The sequence below is a fragment of the Colletes gigas genome, unplaced genomic scaffold, assembly GCF_013123115.1.
Source record: "Colletes gigas isolate AHSC1104 unplaced genomic scaffold, ASM1312311v1 Colletes_gigas_Sc00003, whole genome shotgun sequence".
Taxonomy (NCBI): Eukaryota; Metazoa; Arthropoda; class Insecta; order Hymenoptera; family Colletidae; genus Colletes; species Colletes gigas.
In genome coordinates this window covers 5164118-5189989 of record NW_025106632.1, presented here as the reverse complement: position 1 = coordinate 5189989, position 25872 = coordinate 5164118, and the positions used below count along the sequence as shown (strand labels likewise).

The 25872-nt window shown below is 40.6% G+C and overlaps 1 protein-coding gene across 4 annotated transcripts in view; it reads left to right on the top strand.

Annotated features, from left to right (window-relative positions):
- The window catches only part of LOC122404569 (TOX high mobility group box family member 3-like), a 65423-nt gene extending 48447 nt beyond the window's left edge, over positions 1 to 16976 (top strand). For all 4 annotated transcript variants that reach the window (XM_043408642.1, XM_043408641.1, XM_043408644.1 and 1 more), the window contains 8 exons: positions 881 to 1024; positions 1174 to 1295; positions 10065 to 10374; positions 11301 to 11413; positions 11550 to 11685; positions 13752 to 14120; positions 15577 to 15714; positions 16409 to 16976. In XM_043408642.1, coding sequence (XP_043264577.1) covers positions 881 to 1024; positions 1174 to 1295; positions 10065 to 10374; positions 11301 to 11413; positions 11550 to 11685; positions 13752 to 14120; positions 15577 to 15714; positions 16409 to 16777 — 1701 coding nt within the window. In that variant the 3' untranslated portion in view covers positions 16778 to 16976. The remainder of the gene's footprint in view (positions 1 to 880; positions 1025 to 1173; positions 1296 to 10064; positions 10375 to 11300; positions 11414 to 11549; positions 11686 to 13751; positions 14121 to 15576; positions 15715 to 16408) is intronic.
- Positions 16977 to 25872: the final 8896 nt, after the last annotated feature.

The window sequence follows — 25872 nt, the reverse complement described above, 5'->3', positions numbered from 1 at the left end:
GTAATTTTATTCAAATTTATTGTAATTTATTTTTCCGCTTTCCCGCATTTTCACCGCAAAAAAATCCTCGCAATTTCTGAATCTTACGAGATGAACACACTACGTACGCATGAAAACAGTCCCATACAATCGCGCATGCGTCATTTAACCGAAGTATGCAAAACATATGCATTATTCAAAGTATGCAAAATAAAAAAAAAAATACATTTTTAACATTTTCCAGCCGTCGCTAAACTGACCTAGACTGCCTATTCGATGACATTTTTTCCCAACGAATTTGACATTTTATGTTGAGGCTAGTACCAAGGTTACGATGCTTCTAAGGATTTTGTCGTAAAATTCATGTCTCCTTACAGATCAGTAAAATGTTTGGATTCAGATGTTTAACTTTTCTGAAGGATATTTACATTCTGCAAATCTAGCGTCGAACAATTATTCGCATTTACAAGCTGTTAGTGAAAATTCCCATTTTTGGGTTTTCTAAATTGTGAAGTCACGACGCTATCTCGATCACGAAACGATGCGTGAGACGCGAACGGAGAAAACTGGAAATGATCGAACTCTTTGGCGGATCCGTCGGTACGGTTGGCAACACTCTTTCGTTCCGGTGTCCACCGTTGAATTATAACTATTCGCGATCGTTCAAAGTTTCTATCGCTTCGAGTACTTTTTCGTGAACAAAGTACCAACCCTTTGACGGTCTAATAAATTTACGAAACGTGGCAGATAATGTGCCCTTAAATTCTACGCGAAACATCGCCCTTGTCCGATTCTAATTCGCCCGATAAATTTACGGGAATCTGTAAAGTTTCTTTTAAACTTTGCTCGACTTTGGTTCCACGCAACGACAGTTCCACGTCAACCTTGTTTTTCTCCGCAGACGTTTCACACACCAAGTTTCGGCGACGAGGACTTCGATATCCCCGCTATCCACTCTCACTCGCATCAGCAACAACAGCAACAGCGGCAGCAACAATCGCAGCAACAATCTCAGCACGATCCGATGCATAGCTATCAGTCTCAGGTGAGCTTTGCCGCGATGTCTCGGAAAATGTCACTGAGTTTCGTTAATGGGATTGTCGTGTTTTTCTCGATCGAAAAATTAAAAATTTTTCGTGAATTTATTTCGAACAAAATGGTGTTTAAAAAATCTGTTTGCAATTGTCTTTGCAGATGATACAGTCCACGGGAGGAAGTATCCAACAATCTCCGGACGGGCTGAATCTCGATCCAGGTGGATATCAGCAATCGCTTTATCTACAACAAGACCACTCATTACAGCCGATCAGCGTCAGGTAAGTGCTTCGACCAATCAATTTCGGCACAGTCGATCCTTTCATTACGTCACGATTCTTCTTTTATTGCGTCACAATGTTATCCCCACCAGAGGGAGCCACGCGTCGCGAGTAAATATGAAGCAATTGAATTTCGTTTCTCGCCCCTTCGTTGTATCACTGTCTGAACCCAAACCAGTGACACAATGAAAGGATTTGCTTACATTTTTTCGATTCTAGGGTTTGTTTTCTTGGATTTGTTCCTAGGCTGCATAATAATGCGTATTCTGTTAACGTAGAATTTTAATTTGGTGAATGACCGTTATCGTATAATCGATACCGATTGTATCGATAACTGATACGTTATCGTAATAATTCGACGGCAATCACAGATTATACGTATCTGTAATTTATTAATAATCACGTCTGTGTACATTCAGAGCCACGCGTTATTTCTACGATTGAAATCGATGAAACTATGTGCAATTAATGTTCATGAATCTAACGTTAAAGCGCCGGTCGTCAATGGCCGCCATGACAACCTGATGAAAAATTCGTCCATAGATTTACACTAGATGAAAGAACTTTGAACGTCGTAAATTCGAAACAGCTCCTTTCAGTTTTCATTTGGTTAGAAACAACGACGCCCGTATAGGGGAATAAAATAATAATCGTTCCTAAAATATTTGTATTTATTAAATTTTTTCTCCGCGACAGTTGAAGCAAACGAAACGTATAAACAGTTACGTACCGCGCGGAAATATTAAAAAAGTTGCTTATTGAATGTTTTCGTAAGCGTGGTTCTCGCTGAAATCAGACAATTATTTTTGTAGCTCTACGAATGAATTCTGGGCGCATTGTGCTTCGACTCGAACGTCCGCCGGCAGCTGTGTAAACAAAAGCCGGTTCGCAGCCGAGGGCGATCCTCCCCGCGCGCCATATCGAATTTCATACCTTCGATGAAAATTACAATTTTTATATTGTTCGTTCCACAGTTGTGGCAATATTACCAATGGACAGATAACGTTTTGCCAATAAAAATGAATCCAAATATGGTCGTGTTCGGAGTACATATTTTAAATTATATTCGAAACGGAATACGGTCCGCATACGGTCGAGCAACGTAGTTTCGATTATACGAAGCTTTTTTTGTTTTTGAATGAGTTTCAAGACTGGTCGCAGATCGTTTCTATTCTCAAGTTAGAGGATATTAACCCTTTCAGTGCCGAACGACGATATATTGCGTATGCGATGGTGCCTTATTCTTTGCATTGGGAGAAAGCTCTGTCTCGAAAAAAATTTATAAAACATTATAAAGGGTGTAATTTAATTGCAAAAGCATATAAAAAATTATTTTTGGGTTATAGGAGTTTCTAGAGGCCAAAATAAGACTAAAATAAAGAATTTCAGTTTTTTGATTGAGGCCTCGTTAAAAAGTTATTAACATTTAAATTAAAAAATTTCAAATCATTCTGGAAAAATTATTTTCGGTTGCGGGGGTCAATCGCAATTATTTTTTGTCAATAGACATACCTCCTAAATCCTACCCACTTTCGAGAAAGAAATTCGAGTAGATGTGAAATTTTCGGCGAAATTAAAAAATTTCAAATCGTTCTGTGGGATCGGGAAAATAATGACTCCGCTCTGTTCCGTTCCGCACAATTGTATTGTTGCTGTCGTACAACGACGTGACTCGTGGTGCGGGTTACGCTCGACTCTCTGGTACGATCATCGCCACCGTACCAAGAGGCCTTCAAAAACAAAAGACGGTCAGAGACGACGACAACGGCTTTTCGGCTCACGCGGCTCTGGTCGTCTCGTGTGCAACCATCGTCTCGTGTGCAACCATCGTCTCGTGTGCAACCATACATTGTAGCGGCTTCGAACGGCTAAGGCGTATGTGGTGCCTTGGCCGCCACACTACCCCCCTGCCAGTAATTGGCACAATTACGAAAAATTGACCGACTACATTACCACTACCATTTACTCTATTATATAAAATACGTTATCCTAACTACGATTTACATTACAGTATTTGAACAGAGTTGAAAAAAAAGGAATTTACATGGAGTTTAATATATAATACGTAATACCTAAAAATACATGAAAGTACATAAAAGTGATGGAAAAAAATAAATGGTATATGATACTTATTATAATAATGCGCAAGCCTTAAGTACTACCGCGTAATTTGAAATCGCTCGGGAAAACGTACGCGTCTACCTGAACGCGTGACACGTTGCTGTATAACCGGCGCATTGTCAGGTACGTTTGTTTGTGTGACCGGCTGATTTTCTATGCTCACGGGATCCGGTCTGTTTTCTGCTAGCATATAAGCAGGTTTTAGCCTTTCAATTGATATATTTATTTCCTTACCTCTAATGTTTATTGTAAATGTTTTTTCGCCTCGGCGCACTACGGCGTATGGACCTTCATAAGCGGGTTGTAAAATAGTTTTGGCTGAATCTGTTCGGATGAAAACATGTGTTGAACTGCTAAGATCTTTGAAAACGAATGTACGATTAACGGAATGGCGTGAAGCATTAGAGGGACTCAATTTAGAAAAATGGTTGCGTAGTCTATTAGTAAAATCGGAAGCATTTTCTGTGCCTTCCGCTGAATGCGAAGACAAGAACTCTCCCGGTAATCTTAATGGCTCGCCATAAACTAATTCCGCTGAGGTAGCGCCGAGGTCTTCTTTCCAGGCGGAACGAATACCGAGTAGACCCGTCGGAAGTATTTCTGTCCACCTGTCGGATCCGTGGCACCTTATAGCCGACTTGAGCTGTCGGTGAAAACGCTCTACCATCCCATTGGCCGCTGGGTGATACGCCGTTGTGCGAAGGCGTGTGGATCCAATTAAATTGTTCAGCGCAAAAAATAATTTGGATTCGAACTGCCTACCCTGATCGGTGGTAATCCGTACGGGAGCACCAAACCGCGCTACCCAACCGTCATAAAAGGTTCGAGCTACGGTTTGGGCCTCCTGATCGACCATGGGGAAGGCTTCCGGCCACCGCGTATATCTGTCTACACAGGTCAGACAATACCTGAAACCTTCGGACACCGGTAAAATTACTATGTCTAAATGAATGTGTTCGAATCGCGCAGAAGGTTTAACAAATGTAGCCAATGGTGCAGTCACATGACGGGAAATTTTTGATCTTTGGCACGGTATACAGCAACGTGTCCACGTGCGAACATCTCTTTTAATCGACGGCCAAACATAACGTTGCGTTATGAGCTTGATCGTCGCGTTAATACCTGGATGTGATAATACATGTAACATATTAAAAACTGCACGTCGGAAAGGAGGGGTGACATAAGGTCTTACATTCTTAGTCGAAATATCGCAAAAAATTTCGGAAGACGTGCCAGGCAAGGAGACTTTGCGTAATCGCAGGCTAGATTCGCTATTCAACAACCGCTGCAACTCCTCATCCTGGGCTTGCGATTTTGCCAATTCTTCGAAATTAATCGAGTGGTTAACCGTTTCCACTCTGGACAGTGCATCGGCAACGACGTTGTCTTTACCGGAAATATGTTGAATATCTGTAGAGAATTGCGCAATGTAATCTAGGTATCGGAATTGTCGAGGAGAGCATTTATCTAATTTCTGTTTGAAAGCGAAAGTTATGGGTTTATGGTCTGTAAAAATCGTGAAATGTCTGCCTTCGAGCATATGTTTGAAATGTTTTATTGCTAAATAGATAGAAAGTAGTTCCCGGTCGTAAGCTGAATACTTCTTTTCGGCAGATCCTAATTTCTTAGAAAAGAATGCTAATGGTTGTCGTTCGTTGCCGACGCACTGATGTAAAACAGCTCCTACGGTGTAATCAGAAGCATCGCAGGTAACCGACAATGGAGCGTTGACCGCAGGATGAGAAAGCAGGGTTGCGTTTGCTAAACTATTTTTAGTATTTTCGAAAGCCTGACGCGCTTCCGAAGTCCAGGCTATCGGGGTCTTGCCCTTTAAATTGCCGGCTAGAAGGTCGTTCAAGGGTGCTTGAAAGCGAGCGGCATCTGGGATAAAACGGCGGTAAAAATTAAGCATTCCCAAGTACTGCCTCAAATCCTTCGCGTTTTTCGGAAGGGGAAATGACTTTATGGCTTGTACCTTGCCGGGCAAAGGTTGAGTGCCGCTTTCATTTACCCGATAGCCTAGAAATTTAACTTCTTCCTGCCCGAACGTGCATTTATTCGGATTAACAACAATGCCATAATCTTTTAATCGTTTAAATAATAATTCTAAATGGCGCAGGTGATCGGCTTGGGATTCTGAGGCGACCAAAATGTCGTCTATATACGCGTAACAAAAATCGAAACCGCGTAAAATTTCGTCGATAAAGCGCTGAAATGTTTGCGCGGCATTTCGTAACCCGAACGACATGTACGGGAATTCAAAAAGCCCGAACGGCGTTGTAATGGCCGTTTTTCCGACGTCTTCCGACGCAACCGGAATCTGATTATAAGCTCGGACGAGATCTATTGTGGAAAATACCTTTTTGCCACTCAGTTGTTGCGCAAAATCCTCAATGTGACGCACGGGGTATCGGTCGGGAATTGTCCGTGCGTTTAACGCTCTATAGTCACCGCAAGGCCTCCAAGCTTCTTCGCCCTTCTTCGGAACCATATGAAGGGGTGCTGACCACGCGCTCTTCGAAGGACAAGCGATGCCCATCTTCACCATCGCGTCGAACTCTTTCTGGGCAGCCCTGAGCCGGTCCGGTGCAAGCCGCCGCGGCTTGCTGGAAACGGGTGGTCCAGGGGTTGTCTCGATGTAATGCACCGTTTGGTGTGTAGTCCTCATCGGGGTGCCGCTAGGCCGTGTAAGTTCCGGCATCTGCATCAGGAGCTGGTGGTAAACGGTAGTCCCTGCTACTGTCTTCACCGACGGCGTTTCATCCTCGGCTCGTGTTCCGCGGACCGTTAACGACGTGGTCCGATCGACGAGGCGACGATTGCGGATGTCCACCATAAGATCGAAGTGATCGAGAAAGTCTACCCCGATTATGGGTTTTGTAACATCCGCAACCACGAATCGCCACACGAAATCCCGTCGTAGGCCGAGGTGCAGGTTTAACGACACTGTCCCGTAGGTGTTAATTACACTCCCATTCGCCGCCGCCAGCTGGTACTCCGATCTTTCTCGCAATCCGCCTAGCAGGCGGCGCGGAAAAACGCACAAATCGGCCCCGGTATCCACTAAAAATTCCGTCTTCGAGCTGTTGTCTAAGATGAAGAGGCGGCGTGATGCTGGATTTGTGTCGCTGGCCGCCATCAACGACTCCCCAGGTCGTTTCCCTGATCCGTGGCGTTCCAATTGCACGGTGCAACGCACCTCTGCGCGGCCGGACCGAACCGCCAATGGTACCAGCATTTCCCTTGATGGTCCATTTGTCCTCCCGCGGGCCGCTCTCGCGATCGCGATAGAGATCGTCTGCGGTAGCGCGAGTTTGGATGATTTCGGTGGGTCCACCTGCGACGGGAAGATTGCCCCTGGTCCACCAAGGATTCACGGATGGCAGAAATTTCCTGCCTCAAGGAAAGAGCCAATTGTGACATCTTAATGTTTAACATGGCCTCGATGCTCGGGCCCGGCGGGGGTATTTGGCAGGATGCAGATACGCCCGTAATCGCGGCCTCCGTGACGTGTACCCGCTGTGTCATCGTATCCGCAACAGCGTCTGCCAACTCTGCCACCTTATCCAGCGGGGTGTCCCGCTGCGTGGCTAAAATCACCTGCATATTAGCAGGTAGTCGGCCCATCCAAAGCGTCCGCAATACACCGTCCGAAAAAGCCGTACCGGCCAATCCGCGCAGGTGACGAAGAAATTGAGACGGTTTTCTGTCCCCGATTTCCTCGTGTTCCAATAACCGCCGCGTTTTCTGTTCCTGCGACGCACTAAGCCGGCGAATGAACTCATTTTTTAGCGTCGTGTACGGATCCGCGGCCGGGGGATTCATGATAATGTCTCTTACTTCCGCGGCGTGTCGCGCACTTAACGCGCCGAGAATGTACCCGAATTTCGTGGTCTCCGACGTTACATTGGATACCTCAAAACTTCTCTCTACCATTGAAAACCACATCTCCGGGTCTCCCGGACAAAACTCGGGTATCCGTACAGCGACGCGATCAACTGCCAACGGCACACCCGCGGATGTCCCTGCGTTAACGTTAGGGTCAGTCATTTTACCAGTCTTAGTCACAAAAAAAAAATAGTTTCACCGCACACACACACCGCGCTTACTATTTGTCAGACCGTGTCCTTTTCTTATGTCCTTAACACTATACACTTATTTCTCTACACTAACTAATATTGTCCGTATACAAAAAATGTCCAAATTTTCTTAAAAAAAACTTTACTTGCGCGGCGAGATCACGTCGGGGTCACCAATGTGGGATCGGGAAAATAATGACTCCGCTCTGTTCCGTTCCGCACAATTGTATTGTTGCTGTCGTACAACGACGTGACTCGTGGTGCGGGTTACGCTCGACTCTCTGGTACGATCATCGCCACCGTACCAAGAGGCCTTCAAAAACAAAAGACGGTCAGAGACGACGACAACGGCTTTTCGGCTCACGCGGCTCTGGTCGTCTCGTGTGCAACCATCGTCTCGTGTGCAACCATCGTCTCGTGTGCAACCATACATTGTAGCGGCTTCGAACGGCTAAGGCGTATGTGGTGCCTTGGCCGCCACAGTTCTAAAAAAATTATTCGCAGCTAGGAGAGTTAATTACAATCATTTTTGGTGAATAGATATACCTCCGAAATCCTATCCATTTTCGAGAAAAAAATTCGAGTAGATGTGAAATTTTCGGCGAAATTAAAAAATTTCAAATCGTTCTAAAAAAATTATCCGTAGCTAGGAGAGTTAATTACAATCATTTTTGGTGAATAGACATACCTCCGAAATCCTATCCATTTTCGAGAAAAAAATTCGAGTAAATGTGAAATTTTCGGCGAAATTAAAAAATTTCAAATCGTTCTAAAAAAATTATCCGTAGCTAGGAGAGTTAATTACAATCATTTTTGGTGAATAGACATACACCTGAAATCCTATCCATTTTCGAAAAAAAAATTCCTCACCGAAAATCTAATTAGGTGCCCAAAGTTTTCGACGAAAATAAAAAATTTTAAATCGTTCTGGAAAATGTTTTTTATCATACTTATATGATTTGCAATAAATATTGAAATGCAATTGCCATTACTTTATTCTTTCTTTTATCTGCTTTTTGAATTTTGTAAGTATTTAGTTTGGTTTTTATGAGCTTTTTCTCTAACCATAGCAAATTCGTCAAATTCGTCAAAGGCACCCGTTTTTTGCTCGGCACTAAAAAGGTGAAAACAAATGGCGGAAGAAACAACGGCCCCATACAAAGATATTTTTAAAGAACCAAGACTTTTCGCGTTAATTTTTGCTTAGTCTATTTGTAAATTTTTCATTCACTATGATCGTTACATTTAAAAGCGTTCTGAAGTTTTGGACATCTCTATTTTACTCGTGTTTCTGTGTATTCCATTCACTTTACTCGTGGGGATGATTCGCGCGTGGCTGGCTCTCAAAAGGGATAGTAAAGACGCAGATTTCAATAAGATTAATATGGAAAAGACAGTCACGGTCTGTCCATACCTATGTAAACCGTAGGTACAATATTAATCGAGCATGTTCACAAACTCTCGACAAAAAGAAGACGAAAATTTGAGAAATGATCGATTTTGTAGGAACTTTTTGTGGACCTTAAATTCTCGTAAAAAATCTTGGAAAATAATAGTGTAACTTCGTTTCGAAGAATTTATTCATAGAACTATAAATTACGGGGATATTCGCGTGTTCCCGTTTATAATGCCCCGCTCTGTATATTTAAAGATGTCTAAGCATAGTTTCGCTCGATCGAATAAAGACTAGGTTGCCCCGATTTAATTCGGGTACGGCCGTTAAGTGGCGAAAGAAACGTTGAAGGTTTGAAACGGCCATTGTCGTTGGACAAGCATGGCAGGCAACATGTTAGTTCCACGCGATGCGTTGGAACATAGAGAAATTGGGCCTGAAGGGTTGTATACCTGACGAGGCCGCCGATCGAAGCGCCGCGTAGTGAACTTACGACGCGACAGTTGCGGTTGCGAACGAACCAGTACGACGACGGAAGTGCACGTGTTCGGTGTAAACTCAAAAAATCGGTGGTAACAAAGCAACTTGTTCGAACGATACTTAGTTAAATCAAACGGTCGAATGGTGCCTGAATATTCTCAGTGGGTCTTCCTAGGAAACAACGTGCTTCGACCGTACGTAATTCGATGTTTAAAGCGTTCTAACGCAGCGGGAACTTGGGTCAGAGATACGAGGGAAATAACGAGGCGGTTGATCGCAAACGTTCGAACGAATAAATTGTCATCGCGGGAAACAGGCGGTTTCCGCGCGAGCGATAATAAAACGCAACTGTCCGAAACAATATTTCAGTTATTCGCTGTTTCTGCAACGTTGTTTGAAAATAACGAAATATCGATTTATTCAATATACCGGGTACTTTAAGGGGGCCACGTTTGAAATACTGTTCCATTCGTGTTAACTTATTTCTCAGTTATTTCATTCTTCAGATACAACTGCATAATGAAATATTCGTATACTGATTTATGTTAGTTAGAAATATATGTTTTTCAAATGTTTCGTTGGGAAAATTAACAACATTTCACATAGGTGATTTCTAACGCACAGGGGTTCAATTTTCACGCTGAAAAATTGCGTTGTATGTTTTCTTAATCTCGAGATTGCACGGTGTTGTTTCAGTTCGACGTACAGCAACTCGCAGGGATCGTACGCGACGATGAGTTCGCCGCGTCAACAACACGGAAATCAACAAATGATGTTGCTCCAGCAACAGCAACAACAGCAGGCGCAGATGCAGCAACATATGCAGTATATGCATAACCAGCAGCAGCAACAGCAGCAACAACAACAGCAAATGCAACAACAGATGCAGTACAGGAGTCCGACGGGCGGCAGCCCACCAGCGATGCAGCAAACCAACGTTCCGGAACCAAACAACAATACTACAACCAGCGAAGACAGCGACGATAGCACGCCACATTCCGGAATGGTGAGTAAAAACGTAAATGTTTGTTGGTTTTATAAGAACTGTCCAAACATCGAAAGAGTAACACAATTTTATTTTTTTATAAGTGTCGCACTTATTTATTTTCCAAAAGGAATTTCTTGCGTCTGAAAAAATTAACCATTTAAATTTAATAAAATCTACGTCTTCGTTGGCTTCTGAGAAAACAATAAGTTTTATTTTACGCGATATCTGGTACCGAAAATTGTCGAGCAACGAAAGATTCGAAGGGCTCGAAAATTCCATTGACCGACAACATCGAAGACAATCGATTCCTTGGTGAATTTTGAATACCTGCAAGTTCGGGAATACCGATATACCTGTGTCTTAAAATACTTCCGGAGGTCTTATCCAACGCAGCCCCAAACATTTCTCGACCCGACCCGAACCTCGAGTATCTGCATTGTTAGACGAACCGTTATTAAACTGCGTCAGTAAAGTGCCTTCGATTGAACGAGAAGGGGCGCCGTGAGCCCCCCTGTTCGCGAAAATTATTTTACGGTTCGTTTACAAAACCCGTCGATTCGACTAACAATTACAATTTTTAATTTTACGTTGTAATCACGATTGTAAGTTTACGTTTTGCATTTATAATTGTGATTATTACTAACTGTAATCACAGTTGCAATTGTAAACGTGGAACAATTGCAATTGAAAATTGTAATCTTGATCGCTAGTACGGCAATGTAATATGTGATTTATGAATTTTTTAAAGTTATGCTCGCGTGGTAGGATATCTTTTTGTCGTCGAGTGCATCTGTCCGTTGGGACTTACAAAGTCTGCGGCCGCCATGATGTTTGTTACGCATGCGCAGAAAACAGACCGTTTAACAGCACCGGATACCTGGGACTCGGGGTTCTTGCATACCCCTACGAAAAATCCCTACTGAATCCAAGCTATGTTTGTTCAGATCACTGGCATCAAGCGGCCCTCGCCGGAACCGGCAGATGTTGGGGCAAAAAATCAGAGAAAACCAAAGTCGCAGAAGAAGAAGAAAAAAAGAGATCCCAACGAACCGCAAAAGTAAGTATTTGTTTCAAATGGGATCGAGTAAATTTTTTTCGATGATGTGTTCAATTTACAATAATGTAATTAAAATAGTAACAATTTTGATTTGTTTGCACATATTGAGGTTTCGTGTTACGCGATTGTTTTCCAGGCCCGTTTCGGCGTACGCTCTGTTCTTCAGGGACACGCAGGCAGCGATAAAGGGACAAAATCCGAACGCGAGTTTCGGTGAAGTATCAAAAATCGTCGCTTCGATGTGGGATGCTTTGGATACCGAACACAAGAATGTGAGTATTTATTTTTTAAGAAACAACAAAATTCGTATCAATCAACGTTGGGTGTCGCTTAATTACATTTTCAATTCATTGAAACATCAGTTATAATTCTTCGATTCTAAATGAAAAAATAAAAACTAATTTTGAAATCTATTTTGTTCCTCGTAATATTTGTCTCATACAAATAAATATTTTCTTCTGACATGTATTCCTACCATCGAAATCAAGTAAGATATTTAAAGCGACGAATCAAGTGCTTGAATGTGTAAAATTAATTATTTGAACAAATTCGATTATATCTAACTCAAAAAAAATTCAATTTATTTATTTGGATAATTATACAGGGTGTTCGGTCAACCATGGGAAAAATTTTAATGGGGGATTCTAGAGGCCAAACTAAGACGAAAATCAAGAATACCAATTTGTTGATGGAGGCTTCTTTAAAAAGTTATTAACAATTAAATTCAAAAATTTCAAATCGTTCTGGAAAAATTATTTTCGATTACGGGGGTCGATTACAATCATTCTCGGTGAATACACATACCTTCGAATTCCTATCCACTTTCGAGAAAAAAAATCGAATAGATGCTGATATTTTTCGGCGAAAAAAAAATTTTTCAAATCGTTCTAAAAAAATTATTTTCGTTTGCGAGGGTCGATCACAATAATTTTTGGTCATTACATATACCCCCGAAATCCTACGCACTTACGAGAAAAAAATTCCTTACCGAAAATCTAATTAAGTGCCTAAATTTTTGGACGAAAAAAAAAAATTTCATATCGTTTTAAAAAAATTATTTTCACTTGCGGGGGTCAAGTACAATAATTTTTAGTCATTACACATACCCCCGAAATCCTACGCACTTTCAAGAAAAAAATTCGAAAAGGTGTGAAATTTTTCGGCGAAAAAAAAATTTTTCAAATCGTTTTAAAAAAATTATTTTCACTTGCGGGGATCAATTACAATAATTTTTGGTGAATAGACATACCCCCGAAATCCTGCGCATTTTCGAGAATAAAATTCTGTACGGGTGAAACTTTAAACGTTAATAACTTTTTAACAAAGCCTCCATCAACAAATTGATATTCTTGATTTTCGTCTTATTTTGGCCTCTAGAATCCTCCATTAAAATTTTTCCCTGGGTTAACTAAGCACCCTGTACACTTGACTTGGTTTTAAATAATGAATATTTCAAGTATACTTGGACAGCACTAGTAAAGAGATTCGCTCGCTGTAAATTCATAAAACCCACGGATATAGCTATTTATAGTCCACGAATTGAAATTTTCATTTATAACCAGTTTACACGAAGACTACTTACTATACAGCCATTTGTTCGGTTCGGCCAGATGTTTCCCAGGTTCGAGCGTTTTATGAATTTACAACCTGCACGGCCAGCCATAAACGATGCTTGAAACTTCCGGTCGTGACACTCGAAAAAAGGATCTTTGTACCTGATATGTACCGTTAGATGAGGAAGGTCACTTTACTTCAACCAAGAGAATTAAATTTGTCCATCAAATATACTAACTGTGGTCCTTTTCAAAACGAATATTTATGTCTAGCTACACATTAGTAACAGTATTAATTACAATAACATTATTCATTTTGCCCAACTCTGATTCCACAGCAGTAATAGTGTGCTGCCCTTTAAATATCTGAAAGCTAGTTGCAGTTGAATTATCATGACTACTAATAGTTGAAGCTCCGTTCTAAAATCAGGAATTTGCAAATGTACCGTGTACCAATCTAGTTGCATTTCTCAGAACTCGAACAACCAGTTTGCATCTTGCAGTTTAACTCGAAATGTTGCAAATTGAGCAACCGTACACGCCTATCAGATTATAATAACCAGTTTGGTCTAGCGAAGGTTATTAGCAGGGTACACTTGTTCGGTGTCCTACCTTTAATTAGTTACACAATATTGCCTTAACGCGTGGCGAAACGAGGCGTAAACTTGTTTCCATCTTGCAATCCTACAGAAGGAGATAGAAGAAACGGTTTAGCTATGCCAAAGAAACTGAAACTAGACTTTTACATCTGATGTATAACTTCTAAACGTTTACGTTTTCCTTAGGTTTACAAGAAGAAGACCGAGGCTGCGAAAAAAGAGTATCTGCAGGCTCTGGCGGCGTACAGAGCATCTCTGGTCAGTAAAGGAGCAGCCGAGAATGAACAGCAACAGCAGCAGCAACCGTCACCACAGCAACAGCAACAGCAGCAGCAACAGGTTCAGTACGCAGCGTACGGCAGCTACACCGGAAGCGGAACGCCCGGAAACGTTTCGTATCAGGTCTACAGCCCGCAGCCTCAACCGCCGTCGCCTCAACAGCAACACGCCCATCCCCATCAGCATCATCAGCATCAGCCACAATCGCAGCAAATGCAAATGAAAAAATCACCCCACCATTTGGCCATGTCTGGGAACCCGCAACAAACACAGCAGGTAGCGAGCTTTCCTCACTGCTATCGTTAACCACTGTGTTAGTTGCCCCTGCAACCATACTTGCACCAAGGCAAACTTGCCCCTAATTTCGAAACTCTGGAAATTATTCACAAAAACTTACGCCTCGTGGGTTACAAGTTCTGCACTCTAAACTCAACCCTTTGTGAATTAAATTTGAAAAAAATCAAAAGTAACAATCCAATAAACACAAGTGTTCACACTTAAATATGAATTATCTCTAAAGTAGTTGTACATTGATTGTAAACCATATTGTTGCTTTAAAAACATGATAAATTCATGTTAACCTTTTGTACTCGAGGGCTCCGCTATGGAGATAATGCAAATAATTACATATTGAACGATTACAAAATGTAATAATTTTCTGTTTTTTTATATATATTTATATTTATAGACTTTTACTTATATTTTTTACTTATATGTAAATATGATCTTTTCACTAAAATTGCTTCGAGTTGCTGGTAATATGAATGGAAAAAAAACAGAGTGCAAAGGAATTAAATCGGATTTCAAAAACGTAGATAAATGGGTACGCGACTGACTTCGGGGTCACGCTGTATTGCAGAGAGTTAAATCAGGCGAAGGTCGCTTATTGTATTGTAATTTTTATGCCGGAATAGAAACCGTTTATTGCTTTCAAAAATGGAATCAAATAGACTCAATAGTACTTTTTGCCCTGTAATGGTCCGAGTCTGTCTGGCTTTTATTTATAACACGAACAACAAATAAATTACGTTAAACACAATCTATAAGCTAGGCATTGGGGAAGGTTATTTGGCGGAGCGTAAGTTTTTGTCAATAATTATTGAAAATTCTTGTGAAACAGTATTTTCAAACTGGTGAAACAACTTTTATATCTGTGAAATGCAATTACTATTATTTTGTTCTTATAATGATATTAGTAATGAGAGTATTTTTTAGCGTCGAGAACAGTATCACTGCGTTTGTTTAAAAAAAGAACTATTAGCGTCTCGTCCTGGGTTTACTGGTGGACACATCGATCAGGCTGATCCGACAAACCCAACTTAGGATCAAGAGGGTTCCTCGTGTCTCAGGCCGAGAAATGGGAAATATTTAAAATTGTTTTCAGAGACATGAGAAAATCCCCTTTATCGTTCGAAAACCAGAAAGAAATTTAGCGAAAAAAAATTTGAATTGAAAAAAAGTTCTAAAATCTTCATTATTAAGTTTCAGTTTTTGCTCCAACGAGTTCGTGACGCGCCCACAACCGCATTTCATTATTTACCGAAATGACGAGTCTCTAAATCAAGAAATAAAAACAATAGTAATTCCGTTGACGAATAACAATTTGTTTCAAGAAGAAAGTAAACGTTGAACAAGTCCGTGACCCGTTGGCGGAGCATGCATTTAAACCCGATGTTGAAATTGAATCAATGTACTTATCGTTACCTTGCTGTTATTTTCATATTTTACTTAGGGTATGATAAACAATTCAATGGCACCGTCACATATTTCCCAACAACAGCAACAACCGCAGGCACAGTCCCAGCAACAGCAGCAGCAGCAACAGCAACACATGCAGCAGCAACAAGTCACACAGCAACAATACATGCAGGTTAGCAGAAGAAAAAGTGTATTTTTTGCATAGAAGACAAAAATAATAGCTGGATAGAATTAACAGAATACTTTCAACTGTATTCACTCGACTGCAACTCTTTGATACATTGACTGAGCCTCGACATTTCGAAAATTGCAAATGACTATAATATTTCTGTCGTTAATGCTGCAATTTGTATAAATATCTTCAGACATAGAAAACTGGCGTGGCAGTCGACACGTTAAACAAGATACGTGGTATATATAACCCTTTCAAGGATACTAACAGATACGCTCACGTTTTATCTTCCACTTACTTTCACTTTAAATACTGTTACGGGGGATTAACTATTACTATTGTGAAATATATTCGTATCTAAATTCCCCAATGATATAACTCAGCAATAACCTGGTTGATAATGCCATGGGTCAATATCAGTTTCACTTCACTCTATTGCAAGAAACTAACTCGAACAATTTATTGCTTTGCAACGATTCGACGTCTATGACAACTTATGCCATTTATTGGATACTCAATTGCATCTGCAGTGTTATTAAAATTGTGGAAACATTCACATACAAGACTGATTAAATATCTGTTACGTAAGCTTACAATACCCTGCTGGTTCCAAAAGTTTCCGAACGGTGGCGCTTGAATCAGTGTAAAAATAACTTTACCCACGCATTCTTCTTACGATTCCTTTTGATTGCAGCAAGTCCAACAGCAACAGGTGCAGCAGGTGCAGGTGCAGCAGCAGTCCCAGCATCACCATCATCATCAACAGCAACAGCAGCAGCAGCAGCAGCAGCAACAGCAAATGATGCACACGAGCAACCAGAAAGGTGACTCGTTGTCGAGCCCACCGTCGGTGAACTCGGCGGCCCAGGCGACAATGGGCGGTCAAAGACCCGCGTCCAACGCTTGCATACGCCACGGGTGCCCGAATCCCGCGGTAGCGAACAGCGAATGGGAGGATGAGTACTGTAGCAACGAATGCGTGGTTAGCCATTGCAGAGACGTGTTCACTACGTGGGTGTCTTCGAATCAAAATTCCCAGCAAAACTTCTCGACCGTAAAATAAGAAATCTGTACACTAAATGATTGTAGTAAGCGCGATAATCCTGAACGCGTACGGCTATCGTTCGTTCCTAGCCGACACGAGCACGACCGATACGTTGAGTGTACATAGATCGACAAAAAGGTTCGCGTAAAATCAAAAAAAGGAAAAAAAAAAAAGAGAAAATCCCAGACCGACGACAAGAACACACGGTAATTATTTACAGTAACTAACGTGAACCGACGCTAACCTCGACAGCCTTTGCGCGTATGTTGGTGGATGGAAGCATGTCGCTGAGCGTCCTCGCGTGAAAAGTAATTATCGCCTACTATTGGCTTTCGAGATAAAATTATTAGAAACACCGAGTTGTACGCAAATTTATACAAGATATAATAGATAATATTACTAGTTTTCGTACGAAGAGCAATATCATTGCGATGATAGTCTCGGATCGATCTGGTACCGTTTAATGAATCTATCTACTTTTGCAGATTCGAAACAAAACGCGATAACTCTTTGCTCCAAAAGTATTGGGAACATTGAGACTTGGGTCTTTTTCTGATCACTGTACGAACATAACGCCTCGACCCTCGCCCGGCGACCGAGTCCATTTTGACCCGTGCAAATTGTTCATTCTCAATCCCGAGGTTCTTGTTTTTATCAAAATGCAATAATAACAGTGCTTGTTTTATAAAGTTGTGATTCGTTCACGTCATAGAAATGTTTGTATGAATGTATGTGCACGTGTGTTCGACTACAGGGTGATTCGCTTGCCCCATTCAATAGTAATGGATTTGTAAAAATATACGGTAATAATGCATACAAAATTTACAAACGCCATAACGAAGCAACGAAATAACGAAATAACGAGATTTCGATTTGGGTAAGAATAGACCCGGAGTTCGTCGTTCGAGGGTCAATCAACAGGTGATGACCGTTTGTTGCGTTTCAATTCGAAAAGCGAAGCGGAGAATAGCGAGCAATTACAATTTATTTGGAAATGTATAATTTAATCGTTATTATTGTCCCGTAAATAGAACCAGAAATTAACCGGAAATAGTTCTGTTGCGAGATGATAAAAAAGGTTTCTAATAATTATACCTTGAAAAAATAAGACTGAACGAGAAATGTTTTTTTAATTTAGAATGATCAGAATGGCAGAATCCAACCGGGACCTCTTCGATTTTAACTTGATTTTGCGGGGTGGTAAAAAGACAGGTTTCCTTTGCAACGTATTAAACATTAAACACTCGATAATTGTAGAGGTATAAGTAAGCAAAATTACCCTACGTACCGACAGGGTTCGAACTCGAAGCCCTGGCGAGCCGCGTTGTGCCTCCTAATTCTTTTCTGCGGCTTCCGTATACTTATTCAATTTAGTAAATTTAAGTATCACAATGAACAAAATCGACAGTCAAAGGAATTAATACGGAGTGCAATCGCTGAACAGTGAATTTCAACTCTTCGTGGACAGTGTCTGCCAAAGAAATTTATCGTTTCCGGATGTATGTGCATCGAGATATTCTTTGAAGACCCATAAACGAACAAAACCTGATTCACTTGATACGTATGTAAGAATTCGTTAAAATAAAATTTACGTATGTGTAACAATTTATTGAACTAAAATAAAATTTATACCTTGGACAAGGTAATTTTCAAATACACGTTAGTTTTCTGTTCAGTCCACTGGCTCTCGAAAATTTCTGACAGACAATATATTATGTGGTTTTTGTCATAATTGTTTGCACTATCGAAGTCCTCGTGGAACATTTTTTTTTTGAATAATTCGTAACTGAAAAGCTGGAATATAGGATATGTGATGTTTTTTACTTTTTTACGTGTATATTTCTTAAATTATCGAGTATCTATATCTAATGTTCTACGCATCCCGCAAGGACAAGTCTAGCATGCTAGAAAAGCACGTTAAAATCGATGGACAGGTTGGGTCATTTTCTTGTCGACGAAGCACCATCTCCAACATACTGATGCATCGAGCGAAATTTTCATAGTTCCATCAGTTTCTAGTATAAAAAAAGAAGAAACTTTGCTCTCATTCGACAACAAATTTGTTCATAATTTTTCTACGAAATTAATTGTTATTGTTAACGAGTACAAAAAACATCTCAACTGTTCAAAATCGCCAAAGTAATCAGTGATAATCATTTACAACATTCGTTTAAAGATTGTCAAGATTGATTGCATTTTTTTTTATTGTGAGCTTTATTGTGAAAATTTCGTCGACGGTAGGCTGCCATTATAAGAGTCGGGCAAATTGTATTCGTGAATAACGAACGAAAATGTAAATCAATTTACGTTTACGTTTCATCCGCAAATTACAACTCGTTGACGAATTCTGTAACACTAGAACTACCAAAACAGTCAAAATGATCTATTCGTAATTTCTAATAAAAATTGTTACAAATTTTCTCGACTGGGTTCTTTGAAAGAACAAATAAACATTTATTTCCGTTACATTATACATTTCTTCGAATTTATATCGCTTCAATTTCTTTGGTATGAATAAATACACCATAATTGTTGGTAGTTCTAGCGTTAAATCTACATGTGCTTCCGTGAGAGGAAGGCACAGCGTGTTTCCATCCCCACTCCTGTTGCAGTCCGCTGACTCACAGGTATTGGTCGAGAACTGTGACGGAGTCGGTGACAGCCAATCAGCGAACTGCAGCAAGAGTGGGGATGTAACGCTGTGCCTTCTCGTGAAAGGACGATATCTGGCATTCGAAGCTATGGTCGAAACCTGGTTTTGCGATTAACACTAGATTTACGGATGTCAGATTCCATATTTAAAATTGCAGAACGCGTAAATATTACTTTTTAACTACTTATGTTGAATTTGTTTAATGCTATGGCATGAATGTATATTCTAATTAAAAGAAAAATCGTATTTTAAGGTAATCGTCAACGTGAAAGGTATCAATAAATATACGTGTTATCAATGCCCGTAAATCTAGTGTTAAATCTGAAATCTTTGTTATTTGCGAGATAACGTTTGCCCAACTCCGGCTATTATAAATAATTACCGGTTCTCGCGCACACCAGTGCGTAGTTTCGACGAAAGACTGCTGGCGGCAGCTCGATGCTTGCGAACGCGGAAACCGTATAGCTTCTCGATGGATCTTTTCGACAAGCATCGTCGCTGTTATCGCGAAAGAGTATTAGAATCGCCAAAGTAGCCGATCAAATCGGGCCGTAGTTCGAAGGAATCGATATATATCGTCATCGTCGCGTTGCGTTTTCCGGACGTGATCGGAAACGAAAGAACGATGAATCGAGTGTAAGTAAAATTGCATTCCTTGAACGAGTTTAGTTAGCGACCGTTTAACGATATAAAAGTAATTTCGTAGAAATATATTCGCAGACATAGGATACGTGTATGTAAAGTTGTTCGCTTGGCCGCGAGGAGGGAAGGGGGACAGGAACGAAGGTATTTCATTGAACGACAACACGTATCGTACAGACTTTCCAACGTACTGTAGACTTTCGCGATCTAATCGAATCACAAATTTCTTCAAACATCGAAACATTAGATGCATTGACAATGGGTAGAAGGTTTCATTCTGTAGTGCTGACCGTGGCAGCACTATCTGAATCCTAGCCTGAATTTGTTTGTCACTTAGCTTGTTTCGACAGTCGACACGTATTATGCAGAGATGACTTGTTGGCTAGGCACCAAAAAATTAAACGGGGTAAGGGCAAGGAGAGAAGGTCTACGCGCCGCCTTATTCTCACCATAGAGGTCAGCTCTGACGCCACGCTACATAGTAGTAGGGTCTCCATAACTACGAGAGATACACTTTTGTTCTATTCATGGCTAGTATTTTGAGCGTACGGTTACGCCAATGCCTCTCAGTCCCTATACGTTTTGTTCGCGTCCTTTGTCACGCGATGTGAGCGACTCAGCCAATAATGCGTGTGAGAGCAAACGTCGCTATTATTCTAGGGCCAATCGGTGTGCCTAGCCATCAAGTCATCACTGTATAACACCTCTTTCGATGTCTGAAGGGACATCGCTATATCTTGAAAGCTACAATACGCAGGCTGACACAATTGCATGTACTGACGTCACCAAAGTTCTTTTGGCGCGAAACGACTTCCAACTTCTGATTGGTAGACCGGTGGAGTCACCAGTGTCAGTCTACCAATCGGAAGCCTTCCCGCCAGCGTAGCTTGGTGACGTCACACACGTTCAGTGCCCGCCTGTAAATACGAGTGAAATTTCGTAACGCGATGATCGTTCGCATAATATGATTTCTCTAATCGATTCGATCGTTAATAGCCGAAAGCAACGTTCCCACAATATCTTCATCGAAAATTTAATTTTTCACGCGTGTATATACCTAGTTTATTTATTTGTTCGAAATTAAATACTACACGTTTGTCAAGGGGTTAATTCATCCAAAATACAGTAAAATTGTGAATGTTGCTTTTGGCCATTATTGATTCCCTGATCGAATCGAATCGATCGAGGGACTATCGTGTGAACGGTCTGCGAGACACGATGTCACGATACGGTGGACAAAGTCACGGACTCTTGGAGTCCGCGTATCGCTGACGCGCACTACGTTTCAAGTTCTTTCGCGAGTTGAAGTTCGACGCGCGCGTATTCGAGCCGACGAATAATACGCTAACAGCGAGATTCTCTCGTAATGGAAGGAGGGTCAGGTAAGCTGATTTAAACGGCGAACAAGCTGGTTGCGTTCTCGGTTCGAGCGAAGGCGGCGGCAGCATCAGCAGCTGCGTACTTGCAACGCAATTTATTTTTGTATAATTTTACAAACGATCGAATCCATATATAGCAATACACAATCTACGACAGACGCGGGCAAGCGGGTAGCAACGACGTCGAGCGACGTTCACGTTCGTCTCTGTCGCGTGTTTCGTTTCACGACCACGCAGTGATGGACATGCGCACTAGAATTCTCCCTCGTGGGATTCCTTTTTACGCATCCGTTAGCTTTCTGCCGTAGATGCATCTTTGGCGCAAATAGGTGCAAAATTGATCTTTCTACTTCAAATGCTCGCCAATCACACAAAAATTAACTTCTCGAAGATCCTGTACGTATTTCTCTAGCTATACTCATGTAGATTAACACCTTGACTGTAATAATGAATTATCAAGTTGAAATGTTAAAGAAAATAAATTTTAGTAAGCTTCATAAATTTTAATGAGGTTACGAGAGCAACTACTACGACAACTTTTAAGTTGTGTAGTTTACAATTGCCTAAAATGAAAGTTTTGATCCCGTAAACAATTTTAGGATTTTAGACTGGCAGTCAACGTGTTAAGAGGAAATTTTTTGTTTTTGTCTCTTTCCATGTAACTTCCTTAAATTTTGTTTCTTAACGGTACCCTAAATTCTAGTTAAGTGTATACGACAGTGGATAATACGTTCCAGTGCGCATGAGCAAAATTCTCACGAATGTCCATCTCCGCGATCACGTTTTACGAGAATATGTTTCGTCGCGTAACTCTGGCGTCGTTGTTTCACGCGATTCGCTGTTGCGCGCAAAACGAGAACGCGTCGTCGTTATTTATTTCGAAGCAGATATTCGAAGTAGTCGATTCGGTGTAAAACATAACCTCCCGCGACGACGCGTGTCCTCGATCGCCGTGGAGGTAACGAAAATCGATTATCGAGCCTTGCTAGGCGCGCTGTAGAAGAGGGCGTACACGCATGCGCGCGGAACGTGCATCTTGCCAAACTTTTTCGCTCCCTCGGCGGCGATTCTACGAAACCTCTGGATCGCTGGAAGATGAAACGTTGGAATTAGCGTGCTAATCGTTCGTATCGAAAGATGTAACGTTTCCGTGTGAACCGTATCGATATAAGTTTTTTTAAAACCTAACATCCTTGTACATAGAAGAAAAAAATATTCCATAGATTTTTAAGTATCCACGATGTAAACATAATCGATAGTGTACCATACTCCGGTAACAACCTTCGGTATATTATAAAAGCATATGAGTATAAAGAAAAAATTGAATCAGCATCGTGCATACGTGTACAGAGTGGTTCTGGACGAGCGTGGTAGCGACGATCCAAATAAAAATTGGAAGTAGGAATATGTCGAGATCGAACCACTGATTTTCTTTTACGTATGTCGATTATAGTTATTCCTCGATCGAAAGTATCTAGTAATTATTGTTAAAAACGAAATACTTTAAGAGGTGTTTTACGTTAACAAATGACGAATAAAGGATAAATGTCCGGTACTTATTCAGTAAACGTTAGAATTTGCATCGTAGAATGCAATGTTACAAATTAAAATTTAAACGTCCTGTTTAATAGACGTAGCGAATAAATCGCTATTCGTTGGCTTTATTTGTTATATAATTTACTCTGTGTTTGAACATTCTACCATAATGGACTAAACGTTTTTAATCGTTTTTTTACATTTATTAATTACACGTTAAAGTTACGAGCGAGAAATCACTTTTAATTTTACCCTTTGACATCGATTGTAATAAAAAGCTGCAAATGCACTTTTTCTTATTTTATTTCAATCCTACAGTAAAAACATTAAAACACGATAATAATGATTTTATTACGTCATAAAAAAAGAAAGTACACGTATAGAGTAGAATAAGGGACGAGGTTAGGCGCTACTATTAAGCCTAACCTATAAACTCGTGAAGTATTCCATTCTTAATATAATCTGCATACTCTTATACTGGAAATGATCAATTTACACAGAAAAAGTCAGTGGTTCCTTTACAGAAAGCTGGAACTTTGCAGTGCAAAGAGGAAACGATGTCATCGAAAGATAATTCAAATTTTCCTGTAAATTTGCACACGAACGGAAGTACGTCTTGTCCCAATTTTTAGAACCACCCTGTATGCAAACGTACGTACGCATACAAGGTGTTTTTTTGTCTTGCACATTCAGATATCGAAATAACAAAAGATATTTGCAAGATGCTGAGTAAAAGAAACATCCTGCATATGAATGTACACGTATACGCACACCAAGCGTGTACACATATACACAAAGTGTAAAAAGTAATTGCCGAGCGGAAATCGATGTTATCGACATTGCCCGAGAAACGGTGTCGGTGATTATGAAAGTGATTTGCAATTATTTTCTCTGGCCCCAAACCTACGTACTAACGTCGTTGTCGTGAAAGTTGTCATAACCTAAGTTGTATACAGGGTGTTCGGTCAACCATGGGAAAAATTTTAATGGGGGACTTTAGACGCCAAAATAAGACGAAACTCAAGAATGTTAATTTCTTGACTGAAGCTTCGTTAAAAAGTTATTAACAATTAAATTAAAAGATTCCGAATTGTTCTGGAAAAATTATTTTCGGTTGCGGGGCTCAATTACAATCATTTATGGTGAACACACATACCCCCGAAATCTTACCCACTTTCGAGAAAAAAATTCGAGAAGGTTGTGAAGTTTTTCGACAAAATTCAAAAATTTCAAATCGTTCTGGAAAAATTATTTTCGGTTGTGGGGGTCAATTACAATCATTTTTGGTCAATATAATTATCCCCGAAATCCTACGCATTTTCGAGAAAAAAATTCTTTGCCGAAAATCTTAATTAGGTCCCTAAAATTTTGGACGAAAAAAAAAAGTTTCAAATCGTTCTGGAAAAATTATTTTCAGTTGCAAGGGTCTATTACAATCATTTTTGGTGATTAGACATATCCCCGAAATCCTGCGCGTTTTCGAGAAAAAAATTCAGAACTGACGGAACTTTAAAGGTTAATAACTTTTCAACGAAGCCTCCATCAACAAATTAGTATTCTTGATTTTCGTTTTATTTTAGCCTCTAGAATTCCCCATTTAAATTTTTCCCAAGGCTGCTGAACTTATATACCCCGCCATTGCTGTACTACCCCCACCACTGATCTAGCAGTTCTCTCAGAACTGGAGAATATACTCCCCTATACTGCCCCCGCCATTATGTAGACTCGATACAGAGTCAAATGGACGCAATGGGTATAGTTAGATGGTGTGATTTGACAGCTTTGACTTACACCGCATGGACATGGATTTTTGGAAAGAATCGTTCCATAATATCGAAGCATAAACATGTGTAACATAAAATCCCCAATTTCTTTTTCGATTTCTTGATTTGCACCACTTTCATAATCACAGCCACGAATAGAAAGCGAGCCTCGGTAAGAGAAAGTCGTGAAAATCGTCGCATCGTGACCCACGGATAAAATGGAAGGGATGAATTCTTCCGACGTTAGTCATAATCGCGTCGAGATCTGTATACTAAAAGGAAAAAAAAAAAGAAGAAAACACGAAACGAGAAAAAAGAAAATAAATTTAGAAAATATCGAGTTACCTATCGTAGTAGTATTAGCACTTTGCGTAAAAAAAAATAAAAAAAATATATATAAATATATACATGTATATGTATATATAATGGTGATTTGAAACGAGTTTACGTTAATTTCTATTGTTTTCTGTACAAAGATTCGATTAAACGTATGTCAGTCTGGAAATTGCGTGTAACGTTTGGTGGATCGTTCGAGTGGTTGGTGCACGCCCAGCGGGCGGGGGCGTTTTCGTGGTTTCAGAGACTGCGAAAGGGGAACCCCGAGGATCTCACCGGAAGTCGTACGGGACGTTGTCGCGGACCGCATATGCAGAGATGCCAGACGGAGCCCCGGTTGCACCAGGGACACCTCGTTCCACTTTCTCACACTATGCCAGATCACGCGTACGTGAGCTCGTGGAGTTCCGGACAGTCGACAAAGGCAAACTGACGCATGCCCTCTTTCTCGATTCCCCGAAGCTGCCCGAAGTAATTTCGGACCGCCTCGTGGGAGTCGAGAGAGAAAGACTCACAGTTGCCTTCTCGCTCTTGAACATCTGAAATCCGACCTCACGTCAACAGCGTACGATCTAGAATCTCGATCGCCTAGGCATTTTTACTTTCAGACTTATGTTGGTTCACATAAGCGAAGTACCTTAATGAAAAAGAAAATTTTGTGAAATTTTTTTTACGGAAATACACGTTTTAAGACCTCCTGATCATATTTTAATTATTGAACAAAAAATTTCTTTTTACTTTTTCTATACATACATGAGCGTATATGTGTATATTATTAATACAATTTTTCAAAATCAAAATACT